This window comes from Odontesthes bonariensis, chromosome 15, assembly GCF_027942865.1.
Source record: "Odontesthes bonariensis isolate fOdoBon6 chromosome 15, fOdoBon6.hap1, whole genome shotgun sequence".
In the NCBI taxonomy this organism is placed as follows: Eukaryota; Metazoa; Chordata; class Actinopteri; order Atheriniformes; family Atherinopsidae; genus Odontesthes; species Odontesthes bonariensis.
In genome coordinates this window covers 24,220,028-24,239,818 of record NC_134520.1, presented here as the reverse complement: position 1 = coordinate 24,239,818, position 19,791 = coordinate 24,220,028, and the positions used below count along the sequence as shown (strand labels likewise).

At 40.0% G+C, this 19,791-nt stretch overlaps 2 protein-coding genes across 3 annotated transcripts in view; both read left to right on the top strand.

Moving 5' to 3' along the window:
- Window positions 1–346: 346 nt before the first annotated feature.
- On the top strand, window positions 347–11,968 carry uhrf1 (ubiquitin-like with PHD and ring finger domains 1). Its single transcript, XM_075485605.1, has 17 exons — window positions 347–461; window positions 2,206–2,368; window positions 2,618–2,884; window positions 3,854–4,008; window positions 5,116–5,331; window positions 5,604–5,719; window positions 5,885–6,071; window positions 6,237–6,360; window positions 6,541–6,648; window positions 6,878–6,982; window positions 7,236–7,342; window positions 7,429–7,591; window positions 7,763–7,900; window positions 8,019–8,118; window positions 8,388–8,536; window positions 8,915–9,013; window positions 10,321–11,968. The coding sequence occupies exons 2-17, from the start codon at window positions 2,216–2,218 to the stop codon at window positions 10,465–10,467; spliced, it is 2,334 nt and encodes a 777-aa protein (XP_075341720.1). The 5' UTR covers window positions 347–461; window positions 2,206–2,215; the 3' UTR covers window positions 10,468–11,968.
- A 616-nt stretch (window positions 11,969–12,584) lies between these two features.
- kdm4b (lysine (K)-specific demethylase 4B) overlaps window positions 12,585–19,791 on the top strand; it is a 37,825-nt gene continuing 30,618 nt past the window's right edge. For both annotated transcript variants that reach the window (XM_075485603.1, XM_075485604.1), the window contains exons 1-5: window positions 12,585–12,688; window positions 15,050–15,478; window positions 15,645–15,820; window positions 17,232–17,346; window positions 17,927–18,120. In XM_075485603.1, the coding sequence (XP_075341718.1) occupies window positions 15,077–15,478; window positions 15,645–15,820; window positions 17,232–17,346; window positions 17,927–18,120 (887 nt within the window). In that variant the 5' untranslated portion in view covers window positions 12,585–12,688; window positions 15,050–15,076. The remainder of the gene's footprint in view (window positions 12,689–15,049; window positions 15,479–15,644; window positions 15,821–17,231; window positions 17,347–17,926; window positions 18,121–19,791) is intronic.

Below are 19,791 nucleotides of genomic sequence, written 5' to 3'. Positions count from 1 at the left end.
GATGAAGTTTGAGGAAGGCATTCACTCTGAAACCAAATCACGAGGCAGACATGTTTGAGACGTAATAAGCAGCTCAACCACCGAGGTTATTTAGCAGAACCACCATCTGTCTCTCTGGGTTACCGGTTTGTGGGGTGCCTCATAATCTCGCGATAAATATCCGTTGGAGAGTTGCACCCACGAGTTGGTCGTTTCGCGCGCTGACGCTAAGCTCCAGTCAATGTCGAGATTGACAGCTCTACTATCCAATCAACTTGATATATTCAGAAGCAAGCAACCAATGGCGTAGCATGCACTTTTAGAGCAGGCGGGATATTAAAGTCTTGAAGAATAACTCATTGATCCATCTCCACCAAGGCATAGAGTTGGTCGTGCCAACCCTTCAAAGAAGTAACTTAGGGAAAACGAGCACAGTATTCCTTAAACGTTGATTTCTTGTTTTCATTTGGACGAACAAACAGGTAAAACAGTTTTTCCTACCTGTTTTGCTAACTTTTAAAATTGTATTTATTGACAACTCCACTCTGTAGCTAGCATTGTAAGGTTAGCTAACTTGACAAAGTCCTATCTCATTTTATTTTTGTTTGAAATAAATCTTCAGTCTACTAGATATCAAGTTGAAAAAGATTAAACTCAAAGTAATCCAGACAGGCTCTATGGCTTTCACTTTACTCTGGTAACCTTCAGAGGATATAGTCGTTAAAAAAAAAAAAAAACCTCTGCAACAATAAATTGTAACGTGGTTTGCTGTAAGCATTGATATGGACGGATGATGTACTTGTCTACTGAGAGCTGTTATCTTGTGTTGTTTATCTGCTACATAATGTACAACACATGGTTAAGTCTGTTAGCTTCGCCTCTGCACCGCTTCCCATGGAGAAAAACAAGTACGCTAACCCAAGATTGCTTATTTTCCTGTTCGTCCGCTTTGGCTTGCAATGAATTAGCTGATGTTTTCCTCCGCACTTTAAAACAGAATGGATGATGTCTCTAGTTTAGTGCATCATGAGTGGGGGGGAGATGTATACATGAGTATATTTTATGTTAATATAATGTTTTGTTTTCGACCGTTGGTTATTTTCGAGCCAGTAGAGGAAGAAGACCTCAGCTGAGAGCGCAAAAGTAAAAAAGCAAGCAGTCGCCAAGCTCTCCTTTCACTTCTACGACTTAAGCATGAATATCTGTGGGAAATGTATAACTCTAGGATTATAATAATTGATTCAGACGTAAACATGCTTTAGTATTTCTCCTTGTTTTATTGTCAGGGAGCGAAGGCACATTGTTTGCTAGCCGTCCCTCGCGTCCGGATGTGCTTTTAAAAGAACTGGGAGTGGCCTGCAGCTCAGTTTCCCGCACTGTATTTAAATCGGACTGTTCCCTCCCTTTCTGATTTTTCTGATGAAGTGACAGCCCACTACTATCAGCTCCACAATACAGTAAACTGAGCAGCGAGAGAAAACTGGACTTAATGGGTTGGATGATCTGATGGGGTCTCATTCAGTCTATTAAAAAAAAAAAAAAAGGGGGGGGGGGGGGGGGGGTTGGGGCGAGCTGAAAGGTTCTTGTGATGCTGGGGACGAAGAGGGAAAGTTTAATTTAAAATCTGAGGACCTCAACAGAATGTGAGTCACATTCTGTTGAAGTCCTCAGAGGTGAGTCACAGCATTAGTGGTCACTTTTAAGATGACTCACACAAATTGTACTCATTCATATTCACTATACACGCACGCAATTGGCCCGAGAAATGGGTATCATTCAGTTGCCAAATGACTTTGTCTGTGTAGTAGTGTGTTTCTATTCCCTGGTAATGAGCCTCATCTACACGTCTGATTAAACAGAACAATAGTAGATAGTTGTTTCCCATAAAGCACTATTCACTGTTGAAGGATAGGGAATTTAGTACTTTTATCTGCAAAGATTTTCCTTTGCACTCGGTTGGAATTAAACTCCTTTATAAATAAATAATTAACAGTCACGTTTTGGTTCTTATTAAAATATACAATCATTGTTTCCTGATAAATTTGGCAAAACAAGAGATGATCCAGCCCCAAAACGGCGTGATTAACTTGTTAGAAATGCATCATGAACTGTGCTGGTTTTGAACATTATGTGCCTTCCTGGATAAGAGATCTAATAATACACTAGATTGAAATCTTGGTGAACAGCTTTTGCTATAACATGGTTACAATCTGGGTGTTGAAATAGGGCAGCTGCAATGTGGATTCAAGTGCGCACAATGGATGGGAAAGAAACCCACCGGGTGGATTCCTTGTCTAAACTGACCAAGGTGGACGAGCTTCGTCTCAAAATCATGGAGCTGTTCAAGGTGGAGCCAGAGAGACAAAGGCTTTTCTATCGCGGCAAGCAGGTGAGGCGACGTGTTTTTGATGCGTTTCCTGTTTGTTTCGTATATCTTGGCGAGTCCTGAAATGCAATGATCTTTTAGATGTTCGTGGCAGTCACAAATGTAGACTATTTAAGACGTTGAATAAATGATTAACCATTAAATAAATTGGAAAGTGCTGATTTTATAAAAAAAAATGTATTTATTTGTTTTTGTTTGTTAATATTGTGTGTGTGTGTATATATGTGTGTGTGTGTGTGTTTCTAATATCAGATGGAAGATGGCCATACCATATTCGACTATAACGTGGGCCTAAACGACATAGTGCAGCTACTTGTTAGGCAGAAGACGCCCCCTGCTGATGTCGTCAAAAGCAAGGACAAAGAAGCTGAGCTCTCCGACTCTGATTCTGGCTGTGGTTCAACCCAAAGCGAGTCGGACAAGAACTCAACTCATGGTGAGGTAGAGGGTCAAACCGCTGGAACTTCGGCTCAGACAAACACCTCAGAGCTCGTCGATCCTGGATTTGGATTTTACAAGGTAAGTTTTAAAGTTTAAATTGGTGTTATGTTTAGCTGGTTAAAAGTTGATTTATTCCTGCAGAAAATGAGAAATTTGTAAATATACTGTAGTGTTCAAATCTATGCTCAGCTTACCAAGAAAAGGAATTAATAATACAAATTACTGTTGGAGCCAAAATCTGTTTATTGACATTTCTTATATTTGTACATGGTTAATTTGAAGCTTATAAGAGGTGTTTTTTTTTTTCTTTAACACTCAACAACATAATTAACTCAATGCCCTTACACAGTTCAGCTCAATCTTTGTTGCTCCTCATTTTTTAGTTCTCAGACATGTAACTTCATTGTAGGGATGATGCAACTCATTTGGTGTGCAGCAGGATGTACTTAATCAAACGTTGAAAACGACAATTTTGGCTTCAAGAACTTTACTGTCGTATTGTATCAATTCCCATTTCATGCCAAGAATGATCAGATGTGAGAAAGCAGCAATCACTTAAACTTCAGAAGTTAATATTAAGTCATTTTGATTTCCAGAGGGGTCAGGTAGCCCATCGGTTTCAAACTCAACCCTTTCTTTTGGGTGTGTTCTCTTCCATCTATGCAGCTGCATGTGTATTAGGCGATGCTGCAGATTTTGCTGTTTTTGCTGTTTTGGTGCACAAACTGCTTTCTTTAAATGCTTTTCATCCCCACCTTTTTCTGCAATTTGATTTTCGGCATCTTCAACTTGCTTTATCAATAGTCCTTTGATTTTACAAGTTTGCAATGGCTGTTCATATAGTTAACATGAATCTACAGATCATGTTGATCTGTAAAAACATATTTAAAGCCATTATGACGATGTTTAATTTGACAAGCCAAATGCAGAAATGTTTATATTTCTATGGAAATAATTAATAGTTAATTACAAAAAAACCCCAAAAACTTCTGGTTGTAAAATGCGTCTGATCCGTTTTCTAACTTTTTTTTTTGTGTGTGTCTGAAGATCAACGAGCTGGTGGATGCAAGAGACTTAAACATGGGAGCATGGTTCGAGGCCCAGATTTTGAACGTTACAAAGACAACGAAAACGCCCAAAGAAGAGGCTGCAGACACACAGCCGCCGGAGGAGGAGATCCTGTACCATGTCAAATATGAAGAGTAAGAATCCGTTGCTAGTATTCAGCATTTTATTTTCTTCAAAGCTGTCAATTATCAAATCCAACTGTGGTTCACAACAACTTGAAGTGGAAACATTTCAGATAACCTTTCATTCAATATAGTATATAGAACATGGTTAGAAAAGAACAAGAGAGCTCAGAGCCTTGGCCGGGGGGGGGGGGCAGCAACAGAACCTCAGATCCGTTCGCACTCGCAGTGGCCTCAAACTTAACTGAGAAGTAATGGGAAACGATCTCTGTTAAGGATAATGCAGGAATCAGATGGACCGTGGTGGTGAGAGGCCACCACGCCTCCTCCTCTGATCTTCTTTTTTTGCTCCAGTCAGCTCTGGGGCAGTGTACAGGGCAGGCATATGTTATTGTAGTAATACCCCAAACACAGTATGACTAAATGGTCTGAATGCTTGAGCTGAAAATGTCAGAGTTGCACAGGCAGAATGGCAAACTACATTTGATTCCTTAGTCATAAAGTGATATGATGTATTCCAAATGGAAAGAAAGGCACTTTATGACACTAATATCACTCAGTGAAACTTCTTTCAATCAAAAATTTCCCTCTTGCCATCGACTGAAAGAAAGACATTGCTCTGTTAGTTTATTAGATTAGTATACACTGCGCTAATTTTGTTCTCCAAACGAAGTAAACCGTTAATTTACTGATGCAAAATGACTTCATACAAATGACTTCATACAATCGATTGCTGGGGATGTCATTTCAGAAGTTTAGATTAAGATTTGAGTGATGGACGTAGTGACCACGGTGATGAAATGAATCCTTGCTGAACTTATTTCATGAGTAATGAGCACTAACAGTGGAAGAGCTTGTTTCTTTTACTTCACACAAATGTCTTTCTGCTTTTCCCTCTGTGAAAGGTGTTATCTTTTGCAGTTGCAAGTGCATTAGTGTTGGAGGGAGAGTTAATCTAACTGTTCCAGCCTGGTGGCTTAGCAATGGGTCTTATCACCATTCAGACATGTCTTAATACGTTTTGGTTAGACTTGACAGCTGTACTGTGTGAACTCCTGTGATGGCACGCAGCTTTTAGCTGAACTACCAAATGATACGTTATCACAATAACGGTTACAGTTACCCGGAGAACGGAGAGATTCAGCTGCTGGCTAAAGATGTTCGCCCGCGGGCCCGTACGGTGTACCAGTGGCACCAGCTGGAGCCAGGGATGGTTGTTATGGTTAACTACAACCCAGATGACCCCAAGGAGCGTGGATACTGGTATGATGCGGAGATCCAGAGGAAGCGGGAGACTCGTACCCAGCGAGAGATCTATGCTAAGATCATTCTTGGGTAAGGCCGATGTTCTGTTTTAAGATGTGGAATTATGATGTTTGCAGTTACCACAAAACTTGTTTCACACTCACAATGTTTCACTAGCTGTGGTGGTAGGTGAACGGTGTCTTTGGAGGTCTCATTGTTACAGTATCTCAGTTTGTAAGGCCACAGCAGTAGATGGGTCAAAACAGATTTCCTCCTCTTGTATCACTGGGTGGCTGAATAAAACTGCACGTGCAAGTATATCACTGTTTTTCAGGACACTGACAGTTTTTCTTTGGTTGCAGTGATGCTGGTGACTCTCTTAATGACTGCCGGATCATGTTCCTGACTGAAATCTACAAAATCGAGGAGCCTGGATCTTTGAGCGACACCCCCGCTGGGTCTGAGAGTCCATTAAAAAGTAGGTTTTTTTTTTTTTTTTTTTTTTTTCCCCCCCATCTTAGACCTGTTTATTGGCAGCTATTGATCTTAAGAGAAATTTTAACCTGGAAATCGTCACAATTTTGACTTGCATTTCAAGATGGGGTCTGATTTTTTTTTTTTTTTAAATATCTGTATTCTACAGGATCAAATGGACCAGAGTGCAAGCATTGTAAGGATGATCTGAAAAAAAACTGTCGCTGGTGTAACTGCCACATCTGCGGCATCAAGCAGGATCCCGACAAACAGTTGCTGTGTGATGAGTGCGACATGGCGTATCACATCTACTGTTTGAATCCTCCACTGAGCTCCATCCCTGAAGATGAAGACTGGTCAGTAGATTCTGAACTCTACGATGCGTTCAGTGTTTTCATTTAATCAAATGTAAAGCGTAAACAATAAACACACGAACCATCCACATTTACAACTTTTGTTTCATTGCCCAGAGGATTACCGTTATCAATATGCTGAGATTATCTTTTATGTTTTCTTCTAAGGTATTGCCCAAATTGTCGTAATGACACCAGTGAGGTTGTGCTGGCTGGAGAGAAGCTGAAGGAGAGCAAGAAGAAAGCCAAGATGGCTTCTGCAAGTTCCTCTAGCCAGAGAGACTGGGGCAAGGTGATGGCAAATCTTGTTCGTATAAGCACGTTAAAATTGGTTTATCTTTTTCACATGCATCTAAAATTATGATAAGGCGTAGGTACCTCTAGATATATGATACTTCTCTGATGTATGATGGATATGTCGCAGCTAAACACAAAAGTCTTAAAGTTGTGTCTTAAACTTGTCACCCTCCAGGGAATGGCATGCGTGGGTCGAACCAAGCAGTGCACCATTGTCCCGTCCAACCACTATGGCCCCATCCCCGGCGTCCCTGTCGGCTCTCTTTGGAAGTTCAGAGTGCAGGTCTGTCTAATAAACCTTGAATTCATTTTGGCAGTTTAGGAAATGCTTGGAATTGATGAATTCTTGTTAAAATTGTATATAAAACATGTAAATGTTACTTTGAATTTGAAATCTTTGCTCATAAATTTTCAGAGATTTTAGTTTGAACAGAAGCGACAATCATCATAGTTAATTTGGTTAATTTTTCATTATTTATTCATTTTTTAAAATCTTTTTGCATTTTTCCTAGGTCAGTGAATCTGGTGTCCACAGGCCTCATGTTGCTGGAATTCATGGCAGAAGCAATGATGGTGCCTTCTCTTTGGTCCTGGCAGGAGGCTATGAAGATGACGTGGTATGCTGCTCTATCTCCCTTTGTGTTGGTTTTCAGAGAAATCTTATCAAAGTTTCATTAAATGTAATTAAATGAATGAAAATAAAGTTTCAAATCAGGCGCACATGAAACTATGTCGTAGTGTTATCAGTAAAAGTCCCATTCTAAAATAAAACCCAGTCTTTCTTCATTACAAGTGTTTTATTTCTGATGCCAAACGATTGTTTTTTTTTTTTTTTTTTGTGTTTAATATTAGTTTTACCTTTCATTATAGGATGATGGTAATGAGTTCACTTACACTGGCTCAGGAGGGCGAGATCTGTCTGGGAACAAGAGAACTGCCGAGCAGTCATGTGATCAAACACTTACCCACATGAACCGGTATGGCTTTGAAATAACAGCATTTCTGCTTAAGTTTTTCTTTTTTTTTCTTCTGTACATTAATTTCTTGCTGTTGGCTCCATTAGAGCTCTGGCTCTCAACTGCAACGTCCCCGTCAATGACAAACATGGAGCCGAGTCCAAGAACTGGAAGGATGGCAAATCAGTCAGAGTTGTGCGGAGCTGCAAGGGTCGCAAGCACAGTAAATACTGTCCTGAAGAAGGAAACCGATATGATGGAATATACAAGGTGTGAGCGAAAACCGGATGGGTTATGTGTAATTGGGGGAGTGGAGATGTCCACATGCACACCGCAAACGCAGCTAACAAACATGAGCGAGTGACAATTGGGGAACTATACTCATAGACTGTGTGACTTAACTGTTACATTGTAGGTTTACTTTTATTTCAATTCCCTCAGGTGGTCAAGTACTGGCCAGAGAAAGGAAAGTCTGGCTTCTTGGTGTGGCGGTACCTGCTGAAACGTGATGATGACGAACCGGCGCCATGGACCAGAGATGGCAAAGAACGCATCAAGAAGCTTGGTATCATCATGCAGGTAAAGATAGGGTTACACTTTGCATGCATTTGTTTTGTTACTATGGCAATTCTACACTCACTAGTTTGCATACTCTCATTCTGTGTGTTGTATTATATATTTTTTACTCTTGTTGTAGTATCCTGCAGGCTATCAGAAAGAGAAAGAGAACAAAAATGAAGTGGAAGAGGAAGCGACGCCCAGCAAAACAAAGAGGAAGAGAAAGTCTCAGGGCACTGGTATGTTCTTTGTACAGTGTTGCTTACAGGTTGCAATTTATGTGTTTTTTTTTTTTGTTTTTTTTTTTGTCATTTCTGCAAACCACCCCAGAGCCATGCAGTCAGGTTCATATCATTGAAAGTACCACCTGTGGTATATAGAAAAAGATACAGTTGGAAGGGGTGATCATAATCTCTGGGTGCAGGTGGCAGATTATGTCTGAGCAAACCTTTCTGCCTTTACACCCTAGCAGCCTATTAAATGAAAACTGTTTCTTGGTTATTCTCAGAAACCCCCAAAACCTCCTCACCACCCAAGTCTAAGAAGGTCAAAGTGGAGGTGTACAAGCTATCCCGGGAGCAGAAAGCCCTCATAAAGAATGATAAACAAAACAAGAAACTGTGGGACGAAGCCATGGAGTCACTGTCACTTGGACCGGTGAGGATGACTGCACATTTCATCAGATTTACCAGAAGGGTTTTTTCTTTAGATATTCAGAGCTGAAAGCACAACTTTTCCATGTTAGAAACAAGCCCTTGACAGTTCAAATCGTGCAATGTTGATTTAAGCTTTTTTGTGCTAAGTGGGGTAGGACTTATCAAACCAAACTGAACAAATTTCCTTCAGATGGGTCATTTTGTTGAGACATTGGAGCTCATCTGTCATTTTTAGAAAATTATGTCCCAAGTGTTTAGTGACTCTTGCATTAACTGTTGGAGAGCTGTCACTTGATTGGGAATAAAAAACAAAACAAAATGGGAACTGATGTGTATACATTTTTGGGTTGATTGTGATTCGTTTGTTTGATTCCTACAGAAATTCTTGAGCAAAGTTGAAGAAGTTTTCCTCTGCATTTGCTGCCAAGAAGTGGTCTACCAGCCCGTCACCACAGAGTGCCAACACAATGTCTGCCGGGTACGAAACCGTTACTGTCGTAATAAACCGTCCTTGATTGATTAACGTTGCATGGTTGATTTTGATATTCTAGTTGGTAGATGATTAAGACTTTTCACATTGCCTAATAAAGATGGGATTTTAGTGCCTCTTTGTCCTATCTGTAAGCAACAGAGGAAGAAAGGGGAGGGTCAACGTTGATTTGTTATGAACAAGTAGTGGTGTTTATGTAGCTGAATCAACATGTTTGTGTGTGTGGAAGCTCATGCTTGTGCTCATGCTGCCAGCTTTTGGGTTAACAAAAATAGCACCTAAATTCACCACAAAGATGGCTCCCAACTGCCGGCAAGGGCGTATATTCGACGCCCGCACAGGAAGACATAACTTGCCTGTGCAGGAGATGGTTGTATGTTTTACAATAAGGGAAAACTGAAAACTGCAGATTTGGAAAAAAAAAACATAAACATTGCTGCTTCTTTTTTTCAGGCAATTTGATACAAAGCTGATCTTTTGAATTGATCATCAGTTTCTTGACTCTTCGTGTCCACTTTCCATCGTCATTGCTAGCTCCCTGCTCATGCACTCATTTGCTAAGCTGAACAAATAACTGGAGTAAGCTAACTCGCCAACAGAACTGACCTGGACTCAACATGTTGAATTTTTCCAAAAAGGTTGGACAAAGCTGGATGGAGCCATCAGTGCATTACATTAAATTCAAATTTTTCACCAACACTTCAGACATGCTCAACAGTAGATTGTGGCCTTGAGGAGGAGCTGGGACAGCAAAAACATGCCACTACGCAACTCTAGAAACACTCACACTTCTGCAGAAATGTTGGTTGAAATCAGATGCTCATAAACCACTTTTATTTTATTAATTTTTTTATTAATTTTTTTTTATTTATTTTTTTTGCTCAGTATGAGTAAATAAAACAAAAACTGGAATCTTCTTTACTGCGTTTGTAGCCTGATCTGTGTGGAAAAGGGCTAATAGCATTGACATGTTACTGTTGAAATATATTGAGCTTTTGGATTAGCTTTCATTCCATAGATACTTTCTGGAAAAGGGGAAAACATTTAGCAAATCTAGCAAATATGGCCTCTTTGCATTTAATCACACTACTGATGCAAAAGATATGAAAAGGGTCGGAACTGTTATCTTAAATGATGTGGTCACATAGTATCTCCTCTTTTTGACTTGTATGCATCTACTGTAGCTCTGACAAGGGTGGCTGAAATTCACCAGCAGCTCTGGTTAAGAGTAATCTGTTACTCAGTTTTTTTTTATTTTTTATTTAAAGATGTTCTGTTCTTCTTTTCCACTTCAGGAATGTCTTCAACGATCTTTCAAAGCAGAAGTGTACACCTGCCCGGCCTGCAGACACGACATGGGCAAAAACTACTCCATGTCAGTCAACAAACCTCTGCAAGATATTCTTAATCAGTTTTTCCCAGGGTACAGCCAAGGGCGATGATCATTGGCTCTGCTTGCTTAGACCTTGAGGAAACGCAATGAAAACCGTAAGGGGCATTTTCAGTAGGGGCAATAAAGAATCAGTTTTTCTTAATATATTTTCTATGATTATAAAACTACAATTTTTTGATTATTTGTTTTGGACTGAAATGCTACCATTTTCACAGTAAATCTGCTATGCTGTACTGTCAATGGAGAGACTGACCGTAACATTACTCCATTAATGGCATCAATATTCTTTTTCTTTTTTTTTTTTTTTTTTTAAACCCGCCGTTATGCTTTTTATTAACCATTGCTAATGTTGTCCCTAACCCTATAACAAAATTCCTCCGTTTGGGACTTGTCGAAAGTGGTTCTACCGTTTCCCCAAGTTGTTTGGAGATGCTTTTGTATAAAGCTATTTTTGGGCTATTATCCGTCATCTTGATTTCTATATGCTTTGCAGTTACATTAGCTGCGGTTGATCTTCATTATGGTGCAATCAAAACCAAACGAAAAATCAAACAGTCAAACCAGTTTGACTGGTTTCTTTAATTTGTTCTGGCATGATTTAGTAGATTGAAATCGCACCTTTGTGACAACTGAACGAAGGGTCTGTAACTGCTTCTTTAAATGTAAATAAGACCAATTCTGTAAGCACAAACTGAACTGAAGGAGTTCAGCATGAGAGGAAGTGTCATCAAACTGTACAACTTGCTATACTGGCTCCCCAAATATTCTCAAACAGGAGAATTTCTTTGGACAAATTAAGTTTCTCAGAATTTGATCAAACCTCCAATGAGTTTGATAAAACTTACAGACACAATGGATTGAAAAGAAAAGTGTAATCTGACAGATTTAAATTTCCTTTCTTTTGTAAAGATCTACCTTGAAATAGTCCAAAGATACGATGGACCAAGAATGTAAAGTAGAACTCCCATCTATCTAGCTCTCTAGATTTTGTCCCTAACACTTAAACCTAATTGAGCCTAGATACTTAATTTGTATTTTTGATAAAGTTGAAACATGTACTTTTGTCTTTTTATAATCTATTTACTGCCATATGTGTTGGGGCTTCAGTTTTTTTGTTTTGTATTGTTTTTTTTTTTGTCTTCCCAGTTGTCACTTGTGATACTTGACCTCATTTGAGAAAAAAGAAACAGGAAATGCTTACATTGAAGGCTGAGGGAAAACTTCGCACACTCCTCAGATTTGGTAGCATTTTAACAAAGCAAAATTTGCCTGTTTTTGCCGTTGCCTTTATCCGTTTATTGTATAATCCCTGGTGTTGAAGTTCATCAGCAGTGTGTGTCCTAATGCAAGCACTTCCTGTTTTAATGGAGACGAATATTTGCAGATACTGGGAAAATGTATATTTTCTGAAATTGTAAAATTTTTAGACCGTTTTTAGATTTGTTATGTAGTTTTAGAATTCCTTGCACATGTTTATAGTGCAAATTGTGTCTATACATTTTCAGTGTTACTCAATAAAAAGTTGATTGGGTATACTGTATGCTTATTTTTGAGTGACTATTTGTATTAATAGACTGGAGACGAATATGTATATATACATACACACACACTTTCTTGATGTTGTAGTTCAGCTGTGAACGAGGCAGTTTGTTGTCCCTTTCCTGTGTTCTAGGATAAAATGTCGGTTTTTCTTCCTGTGATAAATTCTAACTACACCAAATTTTGAGCTTACACAATTTAACATTTCTGACATTTGATTAAATTTTATACATGTTAAAGCCCACCCTCGCGCAAAGATTCACAGATCTCCTTAAGATTATCGTAAAATGTAGCTTGATATTGATATGGTTTACAAATACCGTAATTAGCAGGAAGCTGATCAGCATAGTTCACAAGATTTTGCTCCTGCCGTAGGTGTCTTATTTTTCTTATGGTAGTGGACCATTACACCCTCTTGCCATACTCGGCAGTCGGTACGTGCGTGGTGTGTGTTAAGCACAAACAAGGGTGGCAGCGTGCGATTTCATTGGTTAATATGTGTGTCAATAGATAACTACAGCAGAGTAAACCAATCATATTGCAGATCTTCTCACCAAGATAAGCCCGCCCCTACGTCAGTCAACCAATCACAAAACAGAATTTATTAAATGGGCGTAAACCCTCAACCGTTTCATCTAGCTAATGCTAGAAGAAAATCGATACTGGGAATCTTTACTAAACGAAACCAAATCGCTTGAGCAAAACAGGGAGAGGACAGTAATCTGCAGGAGGTAATATTTTCCCTACTGGTTTCATTCCATGAAAATACAGGGGCTGTTTTAGTCGTTTAATACTTGTGTGTTGTTCTGCCGTCGCGGTGTTTTGTATTTTTTTTTCTAAATGCAGCTATGGAATCGGTTAGCTGCAGGCTAGCGAATGTTATAGCACGGTGAACTGTGGCTTTTTAAATTACAATGAATGGTTTACATATGTGCATTACTTAGAAACTGCATTAGGCGTGTATGCGAGTTCCGCATTTTACTTCATGCGATGGGCCACTGCTAAGGTTTTTTGTTCGCTGTCATCTTAAATAAAATGCTAGTAGTTAACGTCAGCTGTGCAGGGCTAGCGTCAACTTTAGCATCGTATTCTAATAATTCGCATTATCACACTCGGCGCACAAGCCAATTTCATTAAACGCGTTTAAGCATATTCCACGTGTATCATCGTCTCAGTTTTTGTGTAAGAGGAACGCTTGTTGCAACAATGAATTAAGTTTCAGGCCAAGATGGAGTTAAAGGGTCCATGTAGGCCCCTTTTTGTTGTGGTTTGTCGACAGCTGGGGTCATGTGGCCTTCGAATGAGGAACCTATTTTTGAAAATGCCCAATTCATTATTGAAATTATCTAAAGGTCTGAAGGAGCAGCTGCCATTAATTGCGGAATTATAAAAACGTGTGCATTTACTCGGGCCTATTTGTGAAAATCAAGGTAACCAAGAAAGCGGGTTTCTGTCATTGAAAGATGAATTGTATGTGCTAATTTCAGCTCTGCGTGTTTAAAGTAATTCTTGGGGTGTTTTTTTTTTTGTTCGTTTAGTTTTTCTCCTTATTTAGCTACTTGAAACCTGTTAGCAGTATAGTATGGTCCCTGTGGTGAGGGCGTTTGTGCGCGATGTGAAATACTTTCTACAGGTCAACGTTATAGTTTGTTTGCTTTGCTTTAAAGTGAAGTATCAGCAGATTTGCTGGTGTTTTAACATTCCTGGAAGACTTCGTGCTGTGTATATTTTTTATGGTACATATATGTGGTTCTGTTGATTTGTTGGCTTTGTCCAAGTGAAAACTAATAACATTTCCGCTGTGACCGCCGTCCTTCAAATGCAAAATCTAAAGTTTCCCGCCCCCGTGCCAAAGTTAAACTTTCTAAAATCAAAAAGCTGTTGTACGTGGACTATACAGGGGCTTTTATTTTACTTCTGCACAGATGGTAATAAAATCCATAAAACGTAGCCCATTAGAAGTACAAGGTGTAAATTGCAAGGAAAAGGTTACATTAGTGTAAGTATTTGCAAACTTGAACTGGGAAAAATCTGAAATAATGCACAAAAGTTTATTTAATTTATGGATTATTATAAAAGCAGTATGTCACAGCTTCTATGTAGGGAATTAATGTCCGAACTGTTACATTTTGGGCTGCATATTGAATATGTATTGATCTGCTGGTTATTTTCTGGTTATTATTTGTTGCACGTATGGCTTGTGAAAATGTTGAGTTGTACTCACGAATGAAAATGCTCGATGTGCTTAAAACGCTGACATTATCGAGTGTTTTAAAAAAGAAAAGCGGCAACCTTGCTCATATAAAAGCCGTAACTGGGAAATTTGGTATTTTTACAAAGTGAGAGCTGCTGATACATTTTTGGTCAAGTCATTCACGTGTTTCAACTCTTATATCTAGATATTAATCCATGACAGCACAAAACATTAAATCTCGTGTGTTTTTTTTTTTTGTTTATGTTAAGTAAATTTGCATAGTAACTAGAAACCGATGTTGTAAGAATTTCAATGTGTGTTACTAGACTCTGTTTACTTTGCTCAGTGACAGCAACAACAATTCATCCGACTGTATGGCTGAAAGTTGGTCATTAAGCTTTCAACAGTTGTCTGTTGATTTTCTGAGGCTGTGTTTTGTTGATTCAGTCAAAGACTTCTGGTAGGGCTGTATTTAAGTCACATTTTCTGACTCGTTCTTTTGGCTGATAACAGCAAAGCATGTGAATGAAAAGGGTTATTGGGAATTCAGCTGTATTAAAGCCCAGTATAAAGCCTCATTTGCCCCAGGGTAAAGACCCAAGAGATGCCCATTAGCATCTGACTACTGTTTTCAGTGGGAAAAGGACCCTTTCAACGTCTAGTGCACCATTCAGCGACTCTACCGGCGTTGTGGATATTCAATGATGTTAACAGAACACCCAGGTTGATATTCTGATTTTGTGACTCAATGTTGCAAAAGTGAGTGTAACCCTTAGACAACTTCGTAAAGAATGAAGGTGGTTGTATCCAAAGTGACAAACAAGTGAGGAGTATAGAGATAGAGGAGGTATTGCACTGAATGAGTTTGCAAAAGTTTTTTACTTACTTTCTCCGACAGGTTTACCTGCAATCCTTCAAGGACCCAATGGCTACCGACATGCCCATGAAAACTATGTCGGCTCCTGGCCCTACCCTGGCCTCACCCCCTGATCCTGCTCCTGCCTCCTTTCCTGCTATCAGTTCCAGTTCAGGCCAAGACCAGATCCCAACCCAGGAGCCAGCAATCGCTGAAACCCCTGATACCGCAGAAACCTCAGAACAAAATGCTGCTCCACATCTCAACCAAGCTCAGCCTACAAAGTCAAACGTGGCTCCAGAACGTGGTTCGGGTTCTGAGTCACCCCTGGGCTCTCTGCCGGCAGCCTCTGTCAAGAACCCTAGCTGCAAAATCATGACTTTCCGGCCCACCATGGAGGAATTTAAAGACTTTGCCAAATATATAGTCTACATGGAGAGTCAAGGAGCTCATCGTGCTGGCCTGGCAAAGGTAAAGACACATCAACTGTACATATTTTCTCACTTACATATCACTTGAAGTCTTCTCCAAACATACGTTATAGTCTTGGTCAGGTCTTGCAGTTACATTTTAGCTCTCATAAGCGCCTTAAGGTATACAGTACAACTCTCAGCCCAATGCATGTTTCCATTTCCAGGTGATTCCCCCAGAGGGCTGGAAGCCACGCCGGTCCTACGACACTATAGAAGACATGGTGATTCCAGCTCCTATCATGCAGGTGGTGACTGGACAATCGGGTCTATTCACTCAATACAACATTCAGAAGAAATCTATGACTGTTGGTGAATACCGCAAGCTTGCCAACAGCAAGAAGTAAGTTGGTCACCAGTTATGTGGCCTCATTCATAAATGAATGCGTGAACTATCATAAGCTGTGTTTTTAGATTCTGCCTATCATCTGTTTAAAAGGGATGGAGATGATGAGATGATTAATGCTCTGGGTTGGACGTTTAAACCAGGAGAGAATATATTCTTCTTATAGGCCCTTTGCTATCCAAAGTGGTGTTGCTGTGGGTTTATTTGGGATACTCTTTTCCAACCTCTAGTGGCTGCTAAATGCTTCAGAGAGAAAGTGAATGAGAACCAAATTTGTATTAAAACAGGATCTATAGCTGCATTCGGACTGTAGGAACCTTTGGCAGTTCTAATAACCTTTTAATCCGCGGGGCCGTTTTCTCCCACATTCGCAACATACAGGAACTCGGGACCATCTCCCTCAGTTCCTGTAACCATTTCAGCTCCTTCTCCAAGGTCGGGTCTTTTCTGGGTTCTATAGGAACACATATGACGGAGGTGTTTGGTGGTCGGTAGCTACGCCCCGTGTCATGCTGTCACGGCTGAAATGTTTACTCATACGACACGGACACAACCGGCGCGTGTTTAATAAGTTAAACTTACACGTTGTCTCCTTTGTCTGCGGCGCTCTGCTCTCCTTCCTTCATGAAACGAAGAACTATCGCCTGTGCTCGATCCTGACTCTCTGTGTGCTCTTCCAGCCATGTTAGACGCCTGATGTGACCGTCCATGATTAATATCACCATCATGCAGACCATGAACACGGTGGCCTCCCCGCTCTCCATATTAGCTTCTTTGTGGTGTTTTTTCCTTCTCTCCTTACTTTTCGCAGGTTTTGTTTTGTTGTTGAGTGTGGCGCTAAAGTAACACGTCACTGTCGCAGACGGTTGCGCCGCATCAGTCCCGACCTGGTCCCGACTCGTGTGCGAATGCAGACGGAAACAGTTCCACTGGGGAAGGACAGTTATCAGAACAAAATTCGAGGAGGACCATTCTTAGAACGGCGTTCTTAGAACAGCTCTGTCCGAATGCGGCTATTGTGCTGCTGAGAAATGGTGGTAATGTGTTTTTATATGAAATTAGGAACATTGTTTTCATCAGTTTGGAGATCTTGCTGCCAAGGAAAGAGAAACTATATAGTTTTCTAGGTTATTCCCCTTGTCTTTGCATAAAAACATGATCCTGAGTGTGCAGGGACATGTATACAAACCCACGTACCCAAGATTGAACATGAGTGACTTCAGCGTCACATTCTGTATTTTGTTTTTTAGTTGCAGAAAGTGAATAGGATCCATTCGATACAAACTACAGGCAGAACAACAGAGGAGACAAATGTTTCAGTTGCTTGTAATGGTGGATGTTTGACGGTTTACTTGAAGTGCTGTGTACTGACGCTGTTTAAACGTGATTGGTCCTGTTCTGTCTTTAGGTACTGCACACCACGCCACAAAGACTTTGACGACTTGGAGAGGAAGTACTGGAAGAACCTGACATTCGTGTCACCAATTTATGGCGCTGATGTTAGTGGCTCTATCTATGATGAGGTGAGGGTTGTTTATTTTCTTTAAATATATAGCACTAGTTAAAGCTCTTACATACCTACCCATTTATTTTAAATAAGTATAGATATGTTAGTGCTTACTGATTTAAGAATGATTAGCTTTATAGGGCCTTTGGATCTGGGTTTTATTTTTAGCTGTCATTTCTATTTATTTTCTTAATTTTTTCAAAAAGGTATTAAATTAGTCTTTGGTCAGCATTTTTGTATTTCCATTTTATGATATTCGTCATCAAGACTTGAAAGACTCCTCAACATTTTTGCAGATGATTAATAAACACATGTAGGGATCATGGGTAACTGTATTATGCAGTATATTACATCGTCAATACAAGAAAGCTGCTTGAAAATTTTTTTTTTTAAGTCTTGTGGGCAGTCTCAAAAAAGATTTCTCCACCAGTTGGTGTAACTTTCACTTTTAATGTCAGGCTGAGGGCATGAGATATTATAAGATCCTACTAATCTGGCTGATTACAGCACCATCTGGTGGTCACTGATGGACCTCGCAGACCCATTAAGTGGCATCTCTGTACATGTTAGCCATGACAGTGCGTTGTTTTTTCCAGGACATTCAAGAGTGGAACATTGGCCACCTGAACACACTGCTGGACATGGTGGAGCAGGAGTGTGGGATTGTCATTGAAGGTGTCAATACTCCGTACCTGTATTTCGGCATGTGGAAGACAACGTTTGCATGGCACACCGAGGACATGGACCTCTACAGCATCAACTATCTGCACTTTGGGCAGTCAAAGTCCTGGTCAGTCACACTTTTCCTTTTTAATACACACACACACACACAGAGAATGGCCTCACTTGTAAATGGTTATAATTAGTTTAAAGATTTATAGATTGTGTATTCGTGATGGATATATAACTCGGAAGATAAGAGATTTGTAAGCTCCCTGAGGTGGACAGTGTATTCCCAAAGCAAGAGAAAACTAAATTATTATTATTATTATTATTATTATTTTTTTTTTAAACCACACAGCCCAAAAACGCCCAACCCTTCCCCTCAGAACTGCCTCGAAAGCCACACCTCTACAGGGTGCACTAATGCTCCACCTCAATCAGCTGGAGGAGCAGTGAGTTAGCCTTGGGCCAACTTAAAAAATCGTGGTAAATACAGTCATTGACTAACACACAGTATAGCTACATTGCTGCACTAGCTGTATGGTAATGAAAACAGCAAATTCCCCAGAAAACAAGCAGGAAGAGGAGCTGGAAAGCTGCCATTTATTCATTCATTTGGGCTTAATGTAATGACTGGTGATTGTTTTTGCCCTTAATTTCGTCTTGCACCAAAGACCATTGGTATTGGTAGTTACATTATTTCAAAAGCAAGCATGTAAGACACATGTTTCCATCAGACATTGCACATTTTAACTAATTGATTTAGGTTCATCATAATATCACACTTGGAAGCTGCAGTAAGTTTATTTACGTTTGCCTCTCCCTTTCGGTCATCACTGGAAGTCTGCTTCCTGAGGAAGACAACTTTCCTTCTCAACCTTTACCGTCTTTTGATTTTCCTGTGTGTGTGCGTTTTATTTTTTCAGTCTTGTATCTACCACCATGTTGTTTTCCATCTCTGGCACTACAGGAGGGGACCAGAGCCGGTCCAGCATTCTGAATTATAGCGTTATCTCTGGCTGTGTGTGTTTGTTTCTAAGCGATTCTTCTGTTTGCCTCTCACCTGTCTTCTTCTTCTTCACAGTATGCTTTCCTCCTTTCTGTCCACCTCCTGCTGTAGTGTAGGATCTCTGTGCGTTACAGCTCTCCTTCCCTTTGATGTGATCTCATTAAAATCATTTAAATATTCATACCCCTCACTGAGAGTGGGCTAACTTTGCTAAAACTCGACGTGAAAGTGTGACGTTTTGTGTTGCTGAAAATGGCATAAAAGAAGCTGCACAAACGTTTTTAGAACAAAATGGGTGAGGTTGTGGAGAGTGACGTCATGTAGCAGGCTATGCACCGATTTTATTGACAGCTTTTTATGTACAAAGATTCTTTGATGGTGATAATGATTTCAGCCTTACACCATGATTTCACGGCCGAAGTTGAATTGTGAGTAATGACCATTGCAAGTTATTATTTATTTATTTTTTTTTAATCAAGGAAGATCAATGCATTGAATAAGTAAGATGCTATCTCTGCTTTTGCTGCACTGATTTGTAATCCTTCAGTGTTTCCCACACATAGACTAATTCGTGGCGGTGCGCCACAGATTAAACACCGGCCGCCACATATTGCGTTTCGTTTTTATTATTATTTTTAACGCTATTTAAAAAATACTCGTAATCGTTAAGCTGCATTTCCTTTCCCTGCTCTACCTCCGTCTCTCTGTCCCTCGCATCTCTCTCGCATAGCCTACTCACACACACAGCCCCTCCCCTCCGTGCTTCCCTGGAAGCGTGGAAGCTTGCTA

Bases quoted from the DNA above. Each gene is read 5' to 3' on its own strand.
- uhrf1 (XM_075485605.1), top strand. From the start codon at position 2,216: ATGTGGATTCAAGTGCGCACAATGGATGGGAAAGAAACCCACCGGGTG. The intron at 2,885-3,853 runs GTAAGTTTTAAA...GTGTGTCTGAAG, and splicing joins CTGGATTTGGATTTTACAAG to ATCAACGAGCTGGTGGATGC. The intron at 7,592-7,762 runs GTGTGAGCGAAA...CAATTCCCTCAG, and splicing joins GATATGATGGAATATACAAG to GTGGTCAAGTACTGGCCAGA.